General features: G+C 45.4%; 2 protein-coding genes and 1 long non-coding RNA gene across 3 annotated transcripts in view; all 3 read left to right on the forward strand.

The window, feature by feature from the left end:
• The first annotated feature begins 313 nt into the window (after positions 1-313).
• On the forward strand, positions 314-6,748 carry LOC129624493 (uncharacterized). Its single transcript, XR_008700987.1, has 4 exons — positions 314-446; positions 712-841; positions 2,952-3,138; positions 6,550-6,748. It is a non-coding gene; the product is annotated as an uncharacterized LOC129624493 (long non-coding RNA).
• A 3,023-nt stretch (positions 6,749-9,771) lies between these two features.
• On the forward strand, positions 9,772-10,407 carry LOC129624837 (ctenidin-1-like). Its single transcript, XM_055543125.1, has one exon. It carries the CDS (start codon positions 9,772-9,774, stop codon positions 10,405-10,407), a length of 636 nt encoding a protein of 211 aa, XP_055399100.1.
• The window catches only part of USP12 (ubiquitin specific peptidase 12), a 59,441-nt gene continuing 45,817 nt past the window's right edge, over positions 10,338-23,961 (forward strand). Inside the window, exon 1 of the mRNA XM_055542498.1 lies at positions 10,338-10,575. Within this exon, the coding sequence (XP_055398473.1) occupies positions 10,528-10,575 (48 nt within the window). The 5' untranslated portion in view covers positions 10,338-10,527. The remainder of the gene's footprint in view (positions 10,576-23,961) is intronic.

Below are 23,961 nucleotides of genomic sequence, written 5' to 3' on the forward strand. Positions count from 1 at the left end.
AAAAGAGGAAAGAATTCATGAGAACGGTCATGCACTCTCTTATGTCACTCAGCCTGGGGGCCAGCGGAGGCCAGTCCTTACATGCAGTATCTCGTTTAATCTCCCCAACAAGCTGATGACATCAGGGTCTTCCCCTTTGCAACAAAGAGGAAACTGGAGCTTAGAGGGTGAAGAGTTTGTTCAGGATCACAAACTGGACACCCTGTGGGGGTGAAGGGGAGGGATCCAACCAAGGTGACACCCTAATACTTTAAAAAAAAATTTACTTACTTACTATTGGATATATGGGGTCTTCATTGCCGCTTGAGGGCTTTCTCTAGTTGCATGAGCAGGTTCTCTTCGTTGAGTGCTGGGCTTCTCACTGCAGTGGCTTCTCTTCTTGCGGAGCACAGGCTTGGGGGCGTGTGGGCTCGCCAGTTGTGGCACATGGGCTTCATTACTCCGAGGTACGTGGGATCTTCCCAGACCAGACATTGAGCCCATGTTCCCTGCGTTGGCAGCCGGATTCCTATCCACTGTACCACCAGGGAAGTCTGAGACGCCCTAATTTTAAGTTGAAACCCTCTAGTATTTCAGAAGTCGACCACTGCTATCTACTAGGGAGTTTTATACAATTTTGTTTTTCCCTTATTTATTATTTTCGATGTCTGTTTCCTATTTCTTATGAATGATTAACTATCGAATCCTTAAAAAACTCCTTGCCGCTTGCAGGCAGCAAAGATGAGGGAGCAGTGGGACCAGGTGTGGCCAGTTTGTCAGAAGCAGCAGCCCCTGGCTTGAGCCTTGAACAGATGGGCGTGCGTTTCCCTGTTTCCTGGAAGACCTGTTGAAAGAAATTCTGGTATTATCTGTCATTTTTGCTCAAGCTTTGTGCCAGTAAGCAGATATATCTGCTCCTGTGTGTAACTGTTGTTCAAAAGAGAAATAAATTTTCTACTATGCTTGGTGAGCTTCTCTGGTGGCTCAGACAGTAAAGAATTGGCCTGCAATGCAGGAGACCTGGCTTTGACCTCTGGGTCAGGAAGATCCCCTGGAGAAGGGAATGGCTACCCACTCTAGTATTCTGGTCTGGAGACTTCCATGGACAGAGGAGCCTGGTGGGCTACAGTCCATAGAATCACAGAGTCGGACACGACTGAGCGACTAACACAGACACACACACACACACACACACACACACACACACTATGCTTAGTAGAATTGGCCAGAGGGAATTGGGAAAGGCTAAAGCAAAAAAAAAAAAGTCCTACAAAAACACCTAGAAAAGGTTAAGATGCAGAAGTGTCTGGGAGGATGAGCACTCTTCTGGAGAAAAGCACCGGACTGTTTCCTGGACAGGTGTCAGGCAGGAGGTCATGTGATGGTGGTCGTTGGTTCATTGGTTATATGATCACATGAGGGTGATCTCAAAAGAGATGAAAAGAAATATCATCTCTTTTCCATCTGGGCCTTGAGGATGGAGCACCAGGAACAGGAGAACAGACAGGGTTTTCTGTGTTCACCTCCTTTCTTCCCATCTCTCATTTCCTCCATGACCTCTTCCTTTTGACAGAAAGTGAAAGTGAAAGTGAAGTAGCTCAGTCGTGTCCCACTTTTTGCTACCCCGTGGATTGTAGCCTACTAGGCTCTTCCCTCCATGGGATTCTCCAGGCAAGAATACTGGAGTGGGTTGCCATTTCCTTCTCCAGGGGATCTTCCCAGCTCAGGGATTGAACCCGCATCTCCCGCATTGCAGGCAGACGCTTTAACCTCTGAGCCACCAGAGCAGGAGAAATACCCATGGCTAGCCCTCTTGAGGCAGGCAGACAAAAGCTTGCCCTTCTGTAAAGAGACTGCTATCTTTCTTAACTCACAGAGTCTGAGCTAGTGTAGACAGAAGAGTCCAGAGTCTTACAGGAGGTAGTGTCAGACGTCAAATGTGTGTTCTATTTAGGCAGAGATGGACCAGAACTGAACTAGGCTCCCATTGACAAGTTACTTAAAAAAAAAAAAAAATTTAGATTGTGCCCAATAATTTTAAAATATTGTCACATAACTACATCTTTTGGTTTAAAAAAATTCAATTTACTCAACGTTTGAAATTGACATACTTTTGCATATTCCCAAACTCGAAAAGCATAAAGAGTTTGCACCCATTCCCACTTCCTCAGTCCTGGGAAATCACCATGAACAGTTTCCTGTATGTTCAACAAGAGTTTCTGTATGCTAAATATAGTTTGGAATTTTTGCCTTTGTCTAACATCACTATGCTCGGCTATTTTAATAGAAGATTCTTCTAAAAAGAAGAAGTGGGTGTCACGCCTGTCTGTCTCAAGTGATGACAGAGCTTGCGCGTCTCAGGAAACCCCTGGGGGCTACACTGCCCCATACTAGGTGCCCTCGGCAGGCTCCTCAAAGTCAAGTGCACAGGAGGCCCGGTGGGTGGTAAGATGCAAAAATGGCAGTAAAATCACAGGTCAGAGGCAAACGTTTACGATACAAACTCCAAGTACATGGTTAAATTCTGGTGAATCATATAGAAAAACTGCCCTGACATTTTTGAGAAGTAAGTCATAAGGAGAGGTCAGGATGAAGTAAGATGCTGCCTCCACAGAAAAATCCTAAAGGCACAATCAAGAAAGTCAGAGTCATGATTGGGAAAGTCAGATGTAGGTGCTTCAGACTTTCAGAGTCCACAAAGTGCATTTTCTCTCTTTTTTTTTTTCCTGATGCACTTTCTTACAAGAGCTGAGCAAATGCTGAAATGAAAATGCTAAACTCCAGACGGAAGAGACTCAGAAGCACTGGAGTGTCTCTGAGTGCTTTCGGAGATTTCACATTCACTGCGTGGATTATTTAGCATAAAACAGTTCTACCTGCTCTGGAGGGGGCATGCTTAAAGAGTAGGTGTTTATCAGTTTCTGTTCATTCACTGACGTTTATTCACTGAACACTTAACTGTTCTTTCTCAGGCCTTGGGGATAGCTCTAAAACAGACAGGGTTCCAGTTATCACAAATTTACACACGGTGGCATCAGAGTGGGCCTCCTGGAGAAGGTGACCATGTAAAGGAGGAGAGTGTTCCTGGGAGAAGGAATGGCCAGTACAAAGGCTCAGAAATGTCTTGGAGCTCGTTGGTGTTTGAGGAAGAAGACGGAGGTGAGTGTTACTTAAAAGATATAATTATGTTACTCTGAGATTTTCCAATTTTTCCCTTTGGATCAGATGACCCTACTCTCCAGTAAGTGGTAGAATTCTGGATGACCTAAAGAAGAAACAAGCACCTTCTTCTCTGCACAGTGATAATGCTACAAATCACACAGTTGGTACTTAGCTGACTTAAAGTGGTTTGTGTACACGTCTTCTCTCTCAACTAGATGGCAAGCTTCTCGAAGGAGCAAGCTTTTTGTTCCTGAAGTGTCGGAAGTATTCAACAGATATGTGTCACTAAAAAAATGCAATTCAGATGCACAAAGTTGAGTAATCGCATGACTGGAATGGTTCATGTTTGTATCCAAGGTTGTCACTCTATGGCTGTCTCTCTGTGTTCCCCCCTTTTCACAGGAGATAGAGTGGCTGATTGAAACCATTTGAAAACATATCCACTTCTCAAGTCACACTCAGCAGCTTTTGCACTTTTTCTAATCAGCCAGGATGCTCCCCAGTTTTCTCCCCAGCCTCCCACAGTCAGGCCCTGCTTAGTAAGGAGCCAAGTACTGAACAAAACCATTCTGGGTTACCGCTGTGCTCACCAGAAGTCACGGTTTTTCTCCCCAGTTACAGATCAGTTAGTTTGGTGTCTCCTTGAGATTCTCTACCATGTTTAGGCTCAAAAACAGCAGGATGAAGAATCCAAATAGAGAATGGGAAGGACTAGAAACAGGTTTCTCTCTTTTTTAATATTTATTTATTTTTATTAAACAGTTCATTTTGTATTGGGGTACCACCATAGCCAGTTAATGATGTTGTGATGGTTTCAGGTGAACAGCAAAGGGACTCAGCCATACATATACACGTGTCCATGTATTTACTTGGCTGCTCCAGGTTGTAGTTGCAGCATGTGGGATCTAGTTCCCTAACCAGGGATCAAACCCAGGGCCCCCTGCATCGGGAGCATGGAGTCTTAGCCACTGGACCACCAGGGAAGTCCCAGGAAACAGTGGAGTAGGCTGCTTCTACCACTTAGTATGGATGGAGATAGCCGTAGAGGTTCCAGAGACCATAGCCCTTGCTGGTCATTGTAGGTTGGATTGCATCCCCTTAACACTCCACCATCATCTCCACAGATACCATGGACCACTCAGTGCCCCAGCCTTAGACGAGCCTCAGGCTCAGATGGGTGTCCTCTGTGGTCCCGTCCCTCACCACTGTTCGTCCTGTTCTCCCAGGTTGTGAAGCTGGCCTCACCTCGTCCCTCCTGCAGGCAGACGTTCTTCACTCTCTCAGCTTGTTTTCCGTAAAACTCACCTGTTCGTCCCCAGAGGACCATGTACTTCCTGAGGCCACAGATTTCTCTTAAATTGGTCAGTAGATGACCAACTGATATTGGTTTTAAGGAATGAACTAATTTTTTTCAGTTTTAAATAGAGTATAAAGGGGCTGTGCCTTTGGCCCTCTATTTGAAGACCTCGATTTAAACAATGACAAAGTTTTAAATATATTAGCTACAATGCCATGCTGCCCAGCAAAATAGAGTTGTATATCCATAGAGCATATGGTTCAACTTCATTCGTCTGAATTAGAAATCAGCCTTGAAAAGACAGTCACTGATTTGTTGATTGACCAACAAAAGAACATCATTGTTTTGATTAAATGATGGGGGGGCTTCCCAGGTGGCACTAGTGGTAAAGAACCTGCCTGCCAATGCAGCAGACGTTAGAGACGTGGGTTCGATACCTGGGTCAGGAAGATCCCCTGAAGGAGAGCATGGCAACCCACTCAGGTTTTCTTGCCTGGGAAATCCCATGGACAGAGGAGCTGGCAGGCTACAATCCATAGGGTTGTACAGAGTTGGCACGACTGAAGCAACTTAGCATGCTGGACAGTTTGTTGTTTTTCAGTCACTCAGTCATATCCAACTCTTTGTAACTCCACGGACTGCAGCACTCCAGGCTTCTCATCCTTCACTGTCTCCAGGAGCTTGCTCAAACTCATGTCCATTGAGTCAGCAATGCCATCCAGCATCTCATCCTCTGTCGTCCACTTCTTCTCCTGCCTTCAATCTTTCCCAGCATCAGCATCTTTGCCAATGAGTTGACTCTGCGTCAGATGGCTAAAGTATTGGAGCTTCAGCTTCAGCATCAGTCCTGCCAATGAATTTTGTTGTTCAGTTCCTCAGTCATGTCTGACTGTTTGTGACCCCATGGACTGCAGCACACCAGGCTGTCCTTCACCATCTTCAGCAGCTTGCTCAAACTCATGTCTGTTGAGTTGGTGATGCCATCCAACCATCATTCATTCATTTCAATGAATATTCAAGGTTGATATCCTTTAGGATTGACTAGTTTGATCTCCTTGCTGTCCAAGGGACTCTCAAATTTGAAACCATCAGTTTCACAGTTTGAAAGCATCAGTTCTTTGGTGCTCAACCTTCTTTATGATCCAGCTCTCACATGCAACTGGATAGGTAGATGATGTCAATTAGTGCCACCAAGAAGGTTAATTCATTCAACTGTCAAGCATCCAGAGAGAGAAGGGGAGACACCCTGGGTTTTCAGTGTTTGGTCTGGCCCCTGGCCCTGTACTGTGTGGGCAGTGCTGAGATAAACATGGTAAAATGAGCACAAAATGATCCAGGTCCAAGGGCCTTGGGAGCTTCTGTTAGAAAATGCATCTAAAATACAGATCAGATGACTGGCACACAGCAGAGCCTTGTCCCATCAGAGGGAGTGAGCGTGCAGCCTGCGAGCTGTACTCGCCCATCCTGATTATTAAAACGCCGAAAAGCTTGCCAGTCTATGCTGAATGCCAGACACGTTTATAACCGTGTCTCCAGGTTTTATCCTCGTCACACTCCTCTCTCTCTCTCTCTCTTTTTTTTAATATGCTGTTGAGTCTCTAAGTTGTGCTCCTCTGTCCTCCACTATCTCCTGGAGTTTGCTCCAATTCAAGTCCATTGAGTCCGTGATGCTATCAGAACATCACACCCGTCACACCCCTCTGGGGTAGGCATAAACATTACTCTTATCTGCCAATTGAGGAAAGTAAGGCAAAGCACTATCTGAGTATATTTTGTAGCTAAAACCTGGATTTGGGTCCCAAAGGAGTGAGTACCTTTCAACCTCATTCTGTTAGAATCAAAATGAGGCACTTTGACATTTACTGGGTTAGCAGGGTATATAGAAGTGTGACCTCGGGAGCTGGGTTAAAATCCTGGTTCTATTGCTTACTAGTTGTGCAAGCTTGGAAAGTTATTTCTGGGCCTGTGTTTCCTCATCTGGAATGAGGTGGTGGTGGCACTGACTCCATGCCTGGTGCACAGAGAAGCCCTTGATAAGCACATCCTGTCATTGTGGGTGTCTTCCGCACTTCTCCCCACCTCCTCACCGTGTCCTTCCCTCCCCATCACAGGCAACATCTCACTCACTGATGTCAGCTGGCTGCAAACCCTAATGCCTGCAGGGGAGAGAGAGGCAGCAGAAATATACAAAGTGACACATGGTGAACTGGAGGCAGGAAGAGAACAGAAAATACAAAGTGACTTGCAAGGAACTATACAAGGAAATATATAAAAGATTGTGCAAAATTATTCAGATGAAGCCATTTAAATAAATATCGTGCTGACCAAATGGAATCAGCTTGGCCCTAGGTTGTTTACTTGGTTGGTCCCTGAAGTTATCTGGGTGTAAACTGGAGCTGATACACTCAGGGAGGCCCGAAAGAAGTCAGTTGCACACAAACTCATCTTTTCCCTGCATACAATGAAGCTCTTTGTGAAGCTGATATGGCTACAGGTGAAGACTGTGTTCTAAGCCCAGATAATCCCTTTCAAGCTCTGGGGGCGAAAGTGTGACATTTCAGCTTAATCTTATCTTCAACAGCATTGCTGCTGCTGCTGCTAAGTCGCTTCAGTCGTGTCCGACTCTGTGCGACCCCATAGACGGCAGCCCACCAGGCTCCCCCATCCCTGGGATTCTCCAGGCAAGAACACTGGAGTGGTTTGCCATTTCCTTCTCCAATGCATGAAAAGTGAAAGTGAAGTCTCTGAGTCGTGTCCGACTCCTAGCGACCCCATGGACTGCAGCCTACCAGGCTCCTCCGTCCATGGGATTTTCCAGGCAAGAGTACTGGAGTGGGGTGCCATTGCCTTCAACAGCATTAAAGATGGTAGAAAACAAAAACCAAAAAACACACACCAGCGTAGCACCTAGTGCATGGAAGACTCTCTTCTTTACATTTGTATTTTTCTATTCAACTTTAGGCTGGAGACCCGAGGCATTGAGATATTTGCCTTTTGGATCTGTGATATCACCCAATTTATTTAAGTTTTTTACCTCACTGTGAGGCATGAGAGGTCTTAGTTCCCCGACCAGGGATCAAACCTGCATCCCCTACAATGGAAGCACAAGAGTCTTAACTGCCGGACCACCAGGGAAGTCCCTCACCTGAAATTTGATGACTCTAAATTACAAAGGTCTGTACAGTCAAAGCTCTGATTTTTCCAGTAGTCATGTATGGATGTGAGAATAGGACCATAAAGAAGACTGAGTGCTGAAGAACTGATGCTTTTGAATTGTGTTGGAGAAGACTCTTGAGAGTCCTTTGGACAGCAAGGAGATCAAACCCATGAATCCTAAAGGAAATCAATCCTGAATATTGGAAGGGCTGATGCTGAAGTTGAAGCTCCAATACTTTGGCCACCTGATGCAAAGAGCCGACTCATTAGAGAATACCCTGATGCTGGGAAAGATCTAAGGCAGGAGGAGAAGGGGACAACAGAGGATGAGATGGTTGGATGGCATCACCGACTTAATGGACATGAGTTTGAACAAGCTCCAGGAGATGGTGAAGGACAAGGAAGCCTGGTGTGCTACAGACCATGGGGTCACAAAGAGTTGGACATGACTGCGCAAACTGAACATCAACCAACACAACTCCAGGTAATTCTACCAGAAATCCATGTAGGAAAGTCCTTGTTCTTACGTGCATGATTGCAAGCTCATCAGTTGTGTCTGACTCTTTATGACCCTATGGACTGTAGCCTGCCAGGCTCCTCTGTCCATGGGTTACACTTACATGTAAATCTGGTGGCTTCTGTTCCATGGACAAGGAAAGATCTCGGTGGGCAGCATAGACAGAGGTGGGGCTCAAGTTCTGGTGTGGACCTGCTTGATGGGACAAGATGAAGATAGATTTCAACCCAAATAGGGAGACAGCATCGAGGGGCATGGCGACACTGGTAGGAGGCCCAGGCACACACTGGAGGCCTCAGCAAGATGGACCATAGCAAGAAGGAATTCAGGTGGTGATACTTCCCGGTCTGGGCAGAGAAACAGGGAGATGAGCACCCACCACCCTGAACGTGTGTCTTGGAGCTTTCTAGTACTGGCTCAGGTACCAGGGCAAAGAGGGTGGGCCTGGCTTCCCAGGAGGCAGGTGCCTGGAGCATCAGGCCAGCTACTATGGGACTTAGTTATATTCTGTTTGCAATTTATTTCCCCCCCAAGCAAGCTTATAATGGAAATCACTATGGAAACAGCATGCATGTACCAGAAATCTATTTTTCACCTAAATTTTGTTTGAATGTTTTGTTTTTTTGAATGTTTTGAACTGAGGAGATAAGGAATATCTGATTTTAGAGATGTGTCTGAATTTCTGCCCCACTGAAATGGGGGAACCCAAAAAAGCATTCCATGACCACAGTTCTTTAATTGTGAAAAATCACAGCTTTCTAATACAATAAGGGCTTTCCAGGTGGCTCAGTGGTGGAGAATCCGCCTGCCAATGCAGGAGCCACAGGAGATGCAGGTTCGATCCCTGTGTGGGGAAGATTCCCCTGGAGAAGGGAATGGCAACCCACCCCAGTGTTCTTGCCTAGAGAATCCCATGGACAGAGGAGCCTGGCCAGCCACAGTCCTTGGGGTCGGTAATAGTCATACATGACTGAGTGACTGAGCACACATGCAGGCTAATACAATAATTTATATTCTATTAACTTGAACTTCTTTCTCAAATAGGAAGAAGTGAAGCTGAGCTGCCTGACAGGAAGGACAGGGTGCAATGATGCATTTTACAAAAGTGGAAAATGGTAACTGTCCTCACGGCTAACACCAGCTTCACCATTTCTCACAGGACCTTTTTCTCACTTGCGGGACTACTTGTCCCTGGGAACATCATCGTCACTGCTGGGTTGAGATCTTTCCTATTTTGCAACTCGATTTTCAGAACAAATATATTTAGAAACTATATTTATAGCCAAATTCTAAATTTATGGCCAACAAGCAGGCAGGAAAGCAGCTTCGCCCCCTTCCTCGTAATTTACCTTTCTTGATTCAAAGAGCTAAATACATATAGTTTCTTCTTTGCCCCTTTCATGTTTATTGAATTAATTTGTCTTTCGCTAAATCATGGTGTTTTGACCCAGGTTATTCACCCAAAGTGTGTAAAAAGAGACAAACCACCTTGCATTTTAGCTGTTTGGGATGTTGGATGACCCGGGCTATTTTAACCGTCCAGAAGCAGGTTTCCTCCCATCGCACCCAGGATTATCGAGACCGCCCCTCAGTTTTCTGGGCAGTGGAGGCTATCTGTTCCTTCGGCCGTGGTAGAGGCTGGAGGTCAGCTCCTTTCAGGATGGACGCTGGTCGCCCCTGCGACCCTCTTCGTCCCTCACAAGAAGCTGAGGCTCTAGGACCGCGAGGGCCGCGGGCGGGAGGCGGTGCCGCTCGAGCCCCGCCCCGGCCGAGCGCGGGGTGGAGCCGGCGCGGGAGTTCCCAGAGTGGCGCGTTCAGGGAGGCGGAGGGAGGTGGAGGGAGGTGTCCACGGGGAGAGGGAGGGCCCGGCGCTGGAGTGGGCGGGGCTCGCGGCGGCAGGAGGGGCTCGCTGCTGTGGGCGGGGCCGGCACGGGAGAGGACGGGGGTGCGCGGCGGTGGGCGGGGCGGCGGCGGCGGCGGGCGGGACCGGAGCGGGACTGGGCAGGGCGCGCGGAGGTGGGAGGGGCGGGGCGGTGGCGGTGGCGGTGGCGGTGGGCGGGGCGGGCGCGCCGCCGGGCCGCGCAGCTGCCGGGCAGGCTGGGCATTAGGGCCTCGGCGGAGCCCGCTCCCCAGCGCGCTGGGCGGGGTGCGCGGCGGGCAGGCGCGGGCCCGGAGGCAGCGGCTGCGCCCTGCGCCGGGGAGGAGCCGGGGGCGGGCGGGCGGCCGGCAGGCGGGGGCTGGGGCCCGCGGCGGGGAGTGCCGGAGCGCCGGCGGCGAAAGCGGCAGCGGCGGCTGAGCAGGTTCGGTGCGTGGGTCCGCGGCGGCTCGGGGTCGGCCCGCCGTGCGAGCGGGCGGCCCGGCTGCCTCCCTCCCCGCCCGCCGCCGCCGCGATTGGGTGGAAGATGGCGCTGGGCGGATGGAAATCCTAATGACGGTCTCCAAACTCGCCTCCATCTGTACCATGGTAGGTGCGGCGGGCGGGTGGCCCGCGTCCCCGCCCTTGCCGCCCGCGGGGCCTAGCGCGGGGCCGGCCGGGGGCGGTTGGACGGCGCGGCCCGAGCGCGGGCGGAGCGGTCCCGGGGCGCTCGGGGGCAGGGAGGGGCGCGGGCCGGCGGTGCTCCCGATCGCCGCGGCTCTGGGGGACCGGAGGCGGGAGCACGCGCGTGGTGCCCCCGCCTTTGCGTCCGGAGCGCGCGGGGCCGCGGCGGGGTAGGCAGGTCCCGCTGCCGGCCCGCGCGCACGGAAGTCGGCGCAGGTCTGCTCCCCGCGCCCTGGCGAGGCCGCGTCCCCTCGCCGGGCCCCGGGGACGTGTGTGTGTGCGCGAAGGGGGAAACTTTCAAGTGCTGTCGAAACTGACCCCCCACGCCCCCCCCCCCCACCGTGTCTCCTCCTCGAAGGTGACTGAGCTCCCCAATTTGCAGCCGGGGAGTCTTGTCTGGGAATGCCCGCTGATCCTGAGAACAGCTTAAGCGTTCCTGTCGTTTGTTTACTTGAACGCACCAGACGCATCGGTGTGTGACTTGGAAGTATTTCTGTGCGGGAACTGACGGCAGCATCTCTGTCTTGTGTTGTGTCGGGGGCTTTTAAGTAGAAGGGGAAAAGAGCTCCTGCCTCGTGGACAAGTCCCGAGTTAAGCAGAGCGAGCGTGCGTTTAAATCTTGGTGTTCTGTGCGTGGCCGGGGTACCCGTTGTCACTCCACAAGGTGGGGGCGAATTCGTTTCCTTAGCTCCTCATGGCTTTAACATCTGGCGATCTCTCTGGCGATCTTAGTTATGAGCAGTCTCAGGAAAAAAAAAAAAGTTATTCTTCTACCACGTGGGCCTAGCGATCACGTTTATTAAAGACTCCTGCAGTCTTTCCTTCTGTTTTACGCCTTCCCAGCCCTTTTTGTGCCTGTGGGAAATTCCCCCCGCCCCCCACCAGCTGTCTTCCTCGTATGGGTGGTACATTTCCTGTACCTTTCTTTAAGGAGCGGCGAATCCGATCGGAAAGATGGCTTTTAGCCGCAGATTTCTGAACTGCACCCTGAGAAACAGTATTTTTAAAAATGGCTGAAATCAGGTGGGATTAAAATCTACAGTATTAAAGACATCACGCTGAAGAATGAATCATGAAGAGTCCATTTCCTCAAGTGGATGTTTTTCTCCAAGAGTTCACGTTTTAGGAAAGCATTGAATTTAAAGGGACCGTTTTAAAGGCTGATTTCCAAGGGTCAGGTAGATTAATTACGCTTAGATGTGTCAGTTATCATCTTACTCTGTTTCAGAAGGAATGTGATAATTAAGTCTTTGAAAATGGTAATCTCGATAATCTCGCCAGATTGCTGAGCCTGCACAGATTGCCGGGTCATGGTTCCCTGTCAAAGTCTAGAGTTTCTGGAGAGATGTGTCTGTCTTACTGACTGCTCATCCACTCCAGTATTTCAGGTATACATTTAGCACCTACTTCGTGCAGGAGGGTGTGCTGAGCACTGGGGATACAACAGGAGTCAAGTGGGACTCTTGCTTTCATGGTTGTTTACCTTCTAGTTAAGGGAAACAAGCGTCATTCACATCAACGAATTTATAGATGCACTAGTCACATTAAGAAAATGAGGCAGAGCAATTTGCCACGTCAAACACTGAGTGGGATCTTGATCTCAAGAACCTTATACTCTAGAGTTCTTTCTAGGGCTTCTGCTCTGGTCCATTAATTGCATGTAGTGTGATGTGTGTATTGTTGGCAGATACAGAAACATCAGTGCTCAGCCAAATGAGATTGCTCCTGAAGCAGTGTTAAAGTTGGGTGTGTCAGTGTTCATATTTGAATAAAAACTCTGACGCTGTCCGAGATAGAGCTGAACATCTCAAAGTAGCCTGCGATCTTTTGCTTAAGGAGCACTTCAGCCTATGTTCTGAGATATCACCAAGTAGACAACGAAGCAAAGCATTTACCTGTGTGTCTTTGTAGATTTCTGGCGCATTCACAGCTCTCTCTCAAGCAGGTAGCCTTACTTGAATAATCTTACAGCTGTCCATCCCCAGCCTTCATCCCCACTCATGTCTTTTCACAGCATTTTTTTAATCTCAGTACTTCCCACACTAGCTATGTTGTAAAGTTTTCTCTTATCGCCTTATTATGATGGATTGTAAAGGCCTTAAGCGGAGGGACTGTTGTTTATTTGTGCAGTTTGGTAGAGCACTACCTTCTGCGGACGGTCAAGAGTTTCTCCGGGTCCCTTCCATCCCATGCTGATGTCTGGGGGGAGTGAGTTTGTCTAAATGTGGCTGAGATTGAGGTTGTGTGTTGGGTGGTGGGAGGAGGGAGCTGGATCTCTCAGAGAATCAGCAGCTGTGAAAACATTTATAATGAGTTGACATTTTATACTATAAATAATAAAGTTGACAGAATTTTATTTCACCTGTCAACATAAGGCACTTGGGCAAATCAGCAGTCCCTTGGACTTGGATTGGATTAAGTACCTGTTAAAAGCAAATGTCTTCCAAAGTGTCTTCTCCTAGATCACTGTTCTGCTGGCATGGGAATGTTAGTCGTTTGTTGCTCTTAAGTCAATGTTACAGCCTAATCGAGTGAGGAATTGCGTTTAGGCTGCAGGGAATCCATCTGCAGGGTGCCTCTAGAAACCCTTCTTATTTATAATGTCCAGGAAGTAATTTCAGTATCACATGGTGCTTTTGCCGCCAAAGTAGCTCCTGACTTGAGGGCCTGACATGGAGTATTTACCCAGTATTTAATATTGTACTTCATCGTGGTGAAATAATGGGAAAGTGACAAATGCATGTAGAGGGGCGGCCTGCGTTTGGAAATGGAAGTGAACTTGTAGAGCAGCTTGTAGCGGCTGGGACCAGGTGACCACACAGGCTGTCAGGAAGCACAGTAGGGGTGCTCCGGGGATGTGAGAGACATCTAGGCTTGTTTGGGTTGTAGGAGTCCTGGCCAGGGACGGGGCATGGGCCGGGGCTTAAGTAAAGGAGAAGTTGTGGCAAAGGAAGGTGGTAGGCGGTGGGGTGGCCTGGCTTCTTGCCCGTCCCCAGTCCCTGGGGTCAGCTAGGTCCCCTGGAACATGGGACTGCTGAGCCAAGACCATAACCTGCAGCTTGGTGTCTGACAAGTTTGCTTTGAAAAAGGCGTGGGAATCTTGAAACTGACTGTACTTACTGCAGGAAAGTCACAGGTGAGACTGGCTACTTGTCTTTTCTTATTGAGTCTCACTGGGGTCACTCACCCATGGTGCCTTGTTCATGGGGGTGAGGCTGTAGGGTAGGCTCTTCTTGTAGTCTGAATATTCTATTAAATAATAACATTCTGTGTTCCTTCTTAGGAAGTAGGGTGGATGTGCTGTGCTCAGTTGCTCAGTCATGTCTGACTTTGCAACCCCGTCGACTGTAGCTCATGGGGATTCTCCGGGCAAGAATACTGGAGTGGGTTGCCATTCCCTTCTCCAGGGGATCTTCCTGACCCAGGGATCGCACCCAGGTCTCCTGCATTGCAGACAGATTCTTTACCATCTGAGCCACCAGGGAAGGGTGGATGTAATTCTTTTATTGGCGAAATATTTAATTAATTTTTATCTATATTTTAGTAGTAAAATTAGTGTTTCTGTGACAGGAATATTTAAAGTGAGTTGCTGTTGGTTTTCTAATTTTGCTGTTTTTAACATTAACTTAGGAGGGATGAAAACTTCAAAAATAAGGCGTCTTCTGTCATATAATTGGTTGGATAGGAAATGTTTGAAGATGTGTTTGAGGACCTTAGTGGATAAATCGTTGAGAATAAGTTTTATTTAAGCCGGCTGATCTTCTGAATTTGGCCAGAATACGTACTGGACATAAAAAATTATTCTCATTATAGAAAATTTGGAAAATATTCTATTAAAAAGAGTTTGGAAACTCTGAAGGCAGCAGAAAATAATTTACTTTACCCTCCCCCCCACCCCCAGAGCTTGTTTTGTCTTTAAAAAAAAAAAAAAATTCATCTGTTTTTGGCTGCTCTGGGTCTTTGTTGCTGCTCAAGGGCTTTCTTTAGTTGCGGTGCACAGACTTCATTGTGGTGGCTTCTCTTGTTGTGGAGCCACAACTCAGAAGTTGGGGTGCATGGGCTTTAGTTGCCTGAGATATGTGAGATCTTCCACCATCAGGGATCAAACCCTTGACCCTGTGTCTCCCTGTATTAGCAGGCAGATTCTTTACCACTAAGCCACCAGCCTCCCTTTAAAGTCAGATTAACTGAAGCTTTCCTGAAAGTTTTACTGTCTCGAGAAAGATTATGTTAGCACTTGTTTATTTAGCATTAATTCGTTTCCAGCAATCTTCATTTTTTAGATTTAAACGATCTGATTTTGTTTTGATTTCTCTCTCAGTAGCTCCGTTCTAGAAGCTTAATATAGTATTTTATAATGTGTCCTACCGCATGGTATAATTAAAAAGAGCAGTTGGACCAGAAGGAAAACTCTAGTCCAGATTTTGACATTTAGATCTGCGCATATGGGAAAGTCTCTTAAAACTTTCCGAGTTCATTTTTCTCATTTGTAAAATAAAGGGGTTGGACTAGACGCTAATAAATATTCCTTCTGTGTTTGTTTCCTTCTAGATCTAAAACTCAGTATTCTCTAATCCTTTTAGAGTTTATAAATGACTGTTGATTTCATCATTTTGGGAATGTTAATCATGTTTAATTAATTAATTTTACTTTTACTTTTTTGACCTCCTTCACCCAGTTCTCTCTACATTTCACCCTTGTCGCCTCTGGCAGCCACCACTCTTGTTTTCTGTTATCTATGAGCCTTTTTTTTTTTTTTTAAGATGCCACATATAAGTGAGCTTATATGGTATTTGTCTGTCTGACTTATTTCACCTAGCATAATAACAGTAATATCCATTCATGTTGTTGGAAATGGCAAGATTTTTTTTTAGTGGTTGAGTCACATTCCATTGTATACATATACCTCATGTTCTTTATCCATTCATCCATTGATGAACAACCTCATGTTCTTTATCCATTCAACCATTGATGAACAACCTCATGTTCTTTATCCATTCATCCATTGATGAACATTTAGATAGTTTTTTTCCATATCTTGGCTATTGTAAATAGTGCTGCACTGAACAGAGGGGTCCATTTATCTTTTTGGATTAGTGTTCTCATTTGATGTGATAAATGTCCAGAAGAGGAATTGCTGGATCATATGGTAGTTCTATTTTTAATTTTTTGAGGAGCCTCCATATTGTTTTCCATAGTTGCTGTATCAACTTACATTCCTGCCAACAGTGAGCAGATTCTCTTTTCTCCACCTCCCCACTAACACTTGTTATTTTTTGTCTTTTTGACACATTCTAACAGGTGTGAGGTGATACTTCCTTGTGGTTTTGATTTGTATTTCCCTGGTGATTAATGATATAGAGTATCTTTTCATGTAACTTTTGGCAAATGTGTATGTGTTTTTTTCAAAAGATGTCTGTTGAGATCTTCTGCCTGCTTGGTAATTGGATTGGCTTTTTGCTATTGATTTGTATTAGTTCTTTCATATATTTTGGATATTCGTCCCTTAGCAGATACATGATTTACAGTAGTTTCTCCTGTTCAGTAGGTTGCATCTGATCATGTTTTAGATAACATGAAGAGCATGGACTTAGATATAGTTAAATATGGATTATACCTAGTTTGCTAGTTTTTAAAAAAATGTTGTGGAATTTATGGATAATTATGGTCCAAAGTAAATGTTTCTTCTTTCAAAAGCATTTAGTGGAGGTGGAGAAGGCAATGGCGACCCACTCCAGTACTCTTGCCTGGAAAATCCTATGGACGGGGGAGCCTGGTAGGCTGTGGTTCATGGGGTCGCTAAGAGTCGAACACAACTGAGTGACTTCACTTTCACTTTTCACTTTCATGCATTGGAGAAGGAAATGGCAACCCACTCCAGTGTTCTTGCCTGGAGAATCCCAGGGATGGAGGAGCCTGGTGGGCTGCCGTCTATGGGGTCGCACAGAGTCGGACACGACTGAAGCGACTTAGCAGCAGCAGCAGCGATATCACTATTTTATTCATTATGGGGCTCAATCCACATAGCTGTTTACTTATTTTTGACATTTTTTTCTTTTCCGATACCATTTTTTAAAGATTTTTGAATTGCTGCCCTTTTTGAGGGCTTTCCTGGTGGCTTAGATGGTAAGGAATCCACCTGCAATGCAAGAGACCTAGGTTCAATCCCTGGGTCAGGAAGATAGATCCCCTGGAGAAGGAAATGGCAACCCGCTCCAGTGTTCTTGCCTGGAGAATCCCATGGACAGAGGAGCCTTTACATCCATCGGTTGCAAACAGTCGGTCACGACTGAGTGACTGAGCAGGTATAAGCCCTTTTTGAGATTCCACATTTATTTTCACGGGTGTGAGTGTGATCTTGGACAAATTAGTTCTCTGTACCACGATTTTCTTATCTGTAAAATGGGGGTGAAATAACGCCCACTTTATAGGGTTCTAGAATGGTACTGGCCCATGACTAATCATCTGTTGTGTTTGTAGTTATTATTATTACCTTTGTAAAGTGGTTTGCTCCCCTCCATGAGGTAAGGACTCATTGGCACTTCTAGTTAATGTCAGGTTAGCAAATACTAGTAACCAAAATGGAAATCTTTTAAATAAAATGCCATTATTTTAGTTCATTTTCATCATAAGCAACATGAGTTTATTAATAGTATATGCTTCTGAGAAAGCACACATTTATTTTGAAGTTAAGTGGGTTAGATCATAATATTCAAACTAAGAATGTGGATTGTCTTTTTTCTCCTGTTTTGAGTAGTTTGTAAGAACTACTGCTTTTGGCTGGGAATAAAAATGGTCTAAATTTGCAACATTCTCAAACATGTTTGAGAAGTTTAGATAAGTTGGGAATAGTACTTTGAGAAGACAAGTCTTATTTTTTATACTGAAAAAAAGCACACCAACTTGTCATCATTGGTAGAATGGAGTTTGTGTTTTAAAGTCAGCTTCAGGCCTTATTTCCTTTTGGATTTTCCTGTTTATTCCTGGGGCCACATTGTTGCATTTGATTCCTTCATGCCCTGGTCCCCTACCAGGATGATACTTCTTGTTGGCCTGTGGTGCAGTTACCGAACCCGCTTTTCCAAGAGGATTGTTGAAATATCTGTAAAATGCTTTGTGTTGGAAGAAAAAGGTAAATGCCAGGTATAACGGTGAGTTATATGAGATGCTGAATCAATAATCCAGAGACCCAGTACTGTTGAAAATACCCATATAGAAGTCATCATCATTTAAAACCTTATGCACAGAATTTATATTAGAAGGAGATGAGAGAGATGGTTTGTATACATAATTCATCTTGGAAGAAAAACCCTGACGTCTACTTTCCCAGAAGTACTCAATCAAGAAGAATTTTGTGATGCTGTGAAGTACATGATATTTAATATAGAATGTGATTGTGTGAGTGGTGTGGGTCTTCATAATCCTGTATGTTCACTGGCTTATCCTTTGCTGCTGCGGCTTCCAAAGAAAGATCGGCTTTTTCTCAGAGTTGTGTGACGTCTATAGAACGATGTCGAAGCTTGCTTAGGACCTCCATCTGTAGTAATCCACACATCGAAAGCTGCAGGCCAGTAAAAATTTTTTCCAGCTCAGAACAAGTGGATATTTTTCCAGTGCCAGCTGACAGATATTCTTATTGAAATGCTTCATAGGTTCAGGGACCAACCCTGCACTTTCTACTTGTGAATAGTGGTCTCGTCATGGTATATTTTAAAGGAGTTAGAGTATTGTTGCCTTTGGTTTTATTTTAGTCTTTTTTCTTTCAGTGACCTAAGCCAGGCTTCTTCCTGATGCTAAGTGTGTAAATGCTTTTCATGGACGGTGTGATGGATTTATTCTTTTTAAGCTAATAGCGATGTGTTCTTTTTTGTTGCCCCCTGTAAAGAGTGCCTTTTCTTCATAAGTGCTTTGAGGAAGTGTTCACGGGGACCTGCATGCTGTCAGGGTGTACGCGGTACTGAGAATACGCAGATGAGCATGATGAGCTCTGGTCTCACAGGACCTTCCCGTTCAGTGTGTCCCGAACAGGTCATAGTTGTGCCCAGAGAGAAATCTTCTTGGCTGCTGGGCAACCAGGAGCTGTCTGGATTGACCAGAGACCCTTGACCAATTTGCTTCCAGAAAAGAATCCGCCTGCCAGTGCAGGAGACATGAGAGACGTGGGTTCAGTCCCTGGGTCAGGAAGATCCCCTAGAGAGGGAAATGGCAGCCCACTCCAGTATTCTTGCCTGGAGAATCCCATGGATAGAGGAACCTGGCAGGCTACAGTCCAGGGAGCCACAAAGAGTCGGACACGACCGAAGCGACTTAGCAGACAAGTACGCGTGAGAATAGGCTTACCTGTATGTTCCTGTGGGCTCCACACTTAGTACTCACTGTGTGTACCATGATGAGAAAAACGTCGGGGAGGAGGCCAGACGTATACAGCACATCAGGAGTGAGGAATAATCAGTATGTGAAAGAGGAAGTGGTCGTTTCTCCCTCGGAGAGAGAGGAGGGCTTGGGGAGGAAACCTCTCGGAAGAGATCGGAACTTTGTGCTGTTGCTGTTGTTCAGTCGCTCGGTTGTGTCTGACTCCTTGCAATCCCATGGACTGCAGCACGCCAGGCTTCCCTGTCCTCCAGTGTCTCCCGGAATTTGCTCAAATTCGTGTCCATTGAGTCACTGAAGCTATGTAACCATCTCATCCTCTGCTGCCCCCTTCTCTTGCCCTCAGTCTTTCCCAGCATCGGAGTCTTTTCCAGTGAGTCGGCTCTTTGCATCAGGTGGCCAAAGTATTGGAGCTTCAGTTTCAGCATCAGTCCTTCCAGTGAATATTCAGGGTTGAATTTAGTGCAAGGAAGTCAGTCACTGTGTGAGCAGGAAGAGAGGGGATTCCAGAGGTGAGCAGAGGTGCAGCCTCCTGGGATCTGCATTTATCCTGAGAAGGTGTAAGTTCAGGGGAGAGTTGGGATAAAGGTATAGTGGAGTTGATAAAGGTAATTGGTAAATTTTACTACATTAATTGTTAAAATGTTGCTTTTAAAAAAATATGGTGACAATAACATGATGAAGTAGAAGGGACTAATGGTAGTTAAAAACTTGTTAAAAGTCTTATCCCCTATCCAAAAAACCTCCCAAAAAACAGTATTAGAAAATTTTAAGTTGTATATGCATGGTAAAAATTAAGGCTAAATAGATACCTACACAAGAAATGATTTTCCTTGTTTCCAAACTAGCTGAAACTTTATCACTCAAATTCTGAGGGCAGGAAAATAGGAAATATAAGATTGAAAAAAAAACAAAAGAAGAAGATAAACAGAAAACCAAAGTAAAATGGAAGAAAGCTGTTTTATTAATTATAATAAATCTAAATGGATTAAATTCATCTGTATTATAGTTAAGGAACTATCAGATTACATAAAGAACAAAATATCGCTTAAAAACCATTGTAAAGCAAAAGGACAATGTATATAACAATAACACAATACTATCATCACCTCTAAGAACTTAATGTGCAGATAGCTTTTCTAGATATTTTAAGATCATTTAAGTCCTTTTTTTGTTAGTCTCATACTCCTTCTCACATCTGTCATCTTTAAGATCCTTTCAGAGCGAGGGAAGCTCAGGGAATATCAGCCCCACTTTCACAGAGTAAAAAAACAAGCTTCAAGTCGTCCCCAAAGCGACTGGGGGTGAGATCCATGTTTCTTGACTCCGTAGTCCGTGATGGTATCTACAAGGCAATACGTTGCCTCTTTCATGGTTGAGATAAAATTGTTTTTCTTTCCTTTTTAAACAAGAATTTGGGAAACTTTTTTGTCCCTAATTTCTAAGCTTCTCTGTATGTGTGTGTAGCTTTGAGTCCCACTCCACTTACTAATTATGTGTATTTGGATGGACCACTTACCGTGAGATGGAATCATTCTCCCCATTAGATCAAATGAGAGAATGCCTGTGAAGGGAGATGATCCATGTGGAACTGCTTTCTTTGCACTGGAAACATATATGGAGATCCCCGTGGTGGTTGATGATGGGCATTCGTCCTCAGGGGCAGAGGGCGGGGCGTGTCTGGCCATCTGGGCTGTGGCATGGCAGCGGGCTCCCAGGTTCCCTTTGATGAAATAGAAGTCAGTGCAGAGTTTGAAAATGAATGTTTTAGTGATCCTGGTCTTGCGGTGCTCAGGTAACTGATGAAGCACAATTTTAGGTTCTCTTTCATTAAAAAAGTCTTTTAGGGATTTATGGTTCATAGACTTTTTTTTTTCTTTTCTTTCTAATGAGGTATCTGTGGGCTTGGTTCTCCTACGACATGCAGTTCTTTGCCAAATTATTTGTGCTGTGAGGGAGCAGTTTACTTGTGATGTCAGCTAACTTCTTGTTGTTTCCTTCTAGTGACATTTTTTTTTTAAGGTCTAAAATTATAGTGAATCAATTGTGTTAATCTCTATAGTATTCATCTACCTGAGTTTTTCAGGAATGCCTGAAAAGAGAGCTTTAGTAATTCTTTCAAATTATGATTGTAGAAAGAGAGCCCATCTGGGCACAAAGAAAGGAAGCAGTGGAGTAAGTCCTAGGGGCAAGGAAAGAAGAAAATAAGAGCCCCCTATTCTCTGGAGTGGAAAATATGTTTATAATGTGAGATCCTGTAGACATAAACATTTCCTCTGCTCTGAACCTCAGTCCAGAAAGCCAGCCACTGTCATTTTGAAGAATTTGTTTTTTCTTTCTTCCCTAGAATGTTGTTCCACAGTTTTTTTTTTTTTTTGGTTTGTTTGCTTTCCCTGATGTTGAGACGATTCCCTGGTGTTTAATCTGCTTCACGGAAGTGCTCTTCTGCAGGATGATCAAGGTGGTACCTTGGGGTAGCAGTTGGTACTTTGAAGTTTGCACGAGGAAGATGTGTCTTGAAATAGCAGAGGAAGGGTGTTCTGGTTTCTACTGAACAAGACAGCATGTTTAGACGGTTTCAGACTTCGGCCGTGAATGACGTGGCTTTGGTTCATCCAGGAGCAGGCGAGGAATGGAAATCAAGTGTTCTCCGTGTCCCCCTGAGGGAATCAGGGTTACTAAAGGTGAACAGAAGTCAGAACAGTTTTGAAATGTCAAAGGCTCAAAACTAGATACAGTTGATCAAAAACGAAACCCCAGGTACTGTATTAACGACTCTGCTAGGCAAATTTATTATTTTTGTTTTTGTTAATTTGCATGTCATTCTTTAAAAAGACAGTTCATTTTTTTTTTTTGTTTTTCAAGACTAGTTTCTCTAGTTTACTAGTGAGTTTTATTTGTTTTTGCTGCATATTTTAACTTAAAGGAGGCTTACGTCTCCCTCCCAGGGGACGCAGCCAGCCCACAGGACGATTCCCCTCCCTGGTTAAGCAGGTGCCCCGGGGGAGCTGGTCAGCCCAGCAGGAGAAACCTAGAGGCACCTGTGAGCGCTCTGGTGGGTTTTCCCTGTGAAAATCCAGCCCTTGCCCCATGACCACGCTTGCAAATCTGCCTCGTTGTCTTCTTCTTTGAAGACGTTCATACATTGCCCTTTTCGACCGAAAAGTGGACTCTCTTACCTTTTCTCATCTCTGCCTGTGGTTTGTTTTTATTTTTGTCCTTTCGAGGCGGCGTGGCTGCCTCTCGCATGTCCTCCTGCCTCTCCCCCGTGGTTGCAGTGTTTCACCCCAGATGTCATCTTCTCTCCTTTTCGCTCCGGGAACTGTGCTGTGGTTCTTATACCACCCTGTATGTTGTGCTAGTGATGAGCTGGCTCATTTCCGTGGTCACTTTCGAGGCAGGGTGGTGCCTCTCTCTCTTGTCCTCCCACCTGTCCCCCTGTGTGTTAGACATGGGGTGGTAGATATGCCTCTGAGGTTGCATAAATTGTTTTGAACTATTAAAAATGAGGATTTTAAAAGGGAGCACTTTGAATGTGTTACCCCACCTCCTCATCCTTGCTCCTGCTGAGAAGGTGTCCCTTCTAAGTGACTCGTCCTTTTTCTCATGCTTTGAATTTTTTCTCCTTGTCTTTGACTTTCAGCGTTTTCACTATCACATGCCTGGTTGTGGGTCTGTGTGTTTATGACCTATAGATTCTTAAATTCGGGTTTATGTTAAATGCCTATACCATTCAGTTGAAAGTTTGGGTTTTTTTTTATGGGGGTACATTTCAGTTATAATATATCAACTTCATAGGCCAGAGTGATTAAATTCATTCAAAATCATTGTGTCTCAACCAAGAATATATTACTGCAGTTAAATATTACAAACATTCTCACAGAAGACATTCTTAAGAAAATTGGAAGCAAACTAAAATGAAATGATAGTATGAATTCCTTTCAGTAGTTGTATATTGGCATGCCTTTAGACTAGCCTCGCTGAGTATTTATGCTACAGATGAAATTGCTCGGTGTGAGCTCTTTGGAAAGGCAGTGCTCTTGAGGGTGTCCTGCATGCTTATCGGATGGTGTATTAGCTTCGTAGGGCTTCTGTAACAGGAGCTGCAAGCTGAATGGCTTAGAACAAGGGAAATTGATTGTCTTACAGTCTGGAGGCCAGAGTCCAAGTCCACGGTCTTGACAGTGTACTGCCCACTTGGAAGGTGCTGGGCTCCCTGCCCCGCTGCCAGCATCTGAGCGCCTCACTTGGAAGTCTGAGCCTCAGGTGTCCCGTGGCTTGTCAGTGGCCACCTTCCCCTGTGTCCCTTCACATCATTTTTCCTCTGTGCATGTCTATGTCTCAATTCCCCTTTTTAAAAGGACACCAGTCATACTGAATTGGAGTTCACCTTAGTGACCTCATTGTAGCTTGATTACTTCTGTAAAGACCCAGTTTTTAAATAAGGTCACAATCCACGCTGCTGTGAGTTAAGTTTTACATGCATTTTTTTTTTTTTTTTGGTGGGGAGGGTGGGAATGGATACAGTTCAGTTCATAACGGGTGACTTAAAGAAACATTGCCATCTCAATCCTTTCAGAAATCAGATAGGGACTTAAAGAGCTGTAGTTTTTTGGTGGTGAGGGGGGAGCAACCAGTTTAAGTGTCTTTTAAACTAACTAGTGTAAATATCTCTAACGTCACTTGTGAGCCAAGATTGGACCTGTGCAGTGGTGGACACTTAATATTCCATTAAACCAATGATGGCTGACATTTTCTGGAAGTGGATGTAGTTGGCTAGCTGTGTCATTTTTTTTTTTTTTTTTCCTTTGTGATTGATCATTTGCTACCCTCTACCCAGCTTCCCACTCCCAAGTCTTTCACAGATGTGTGATGTTTTCTTTTAGTTACATGGATACTTACTAAGAAATTTTACTGTCTTACTGATTATAACAGGAAAAA

The sequence above is a fragment of the Bubalus kerabau genome, chromosome 12 (genome assembly GCF_029407905.1).
Source record: "Bubalus kerabau isolate K-KA32 ecotype Philippines breed swamp buffalo chromosome 12, PCC_UOA_SB_1v2, whole genome shotgun sequence".
Lineage (NCBI taxonomy): Eukaryota > Metazoa > Chordata > Mammalia > Artiodactyla > Bovidae > Bubalus > Bubalus kerabau.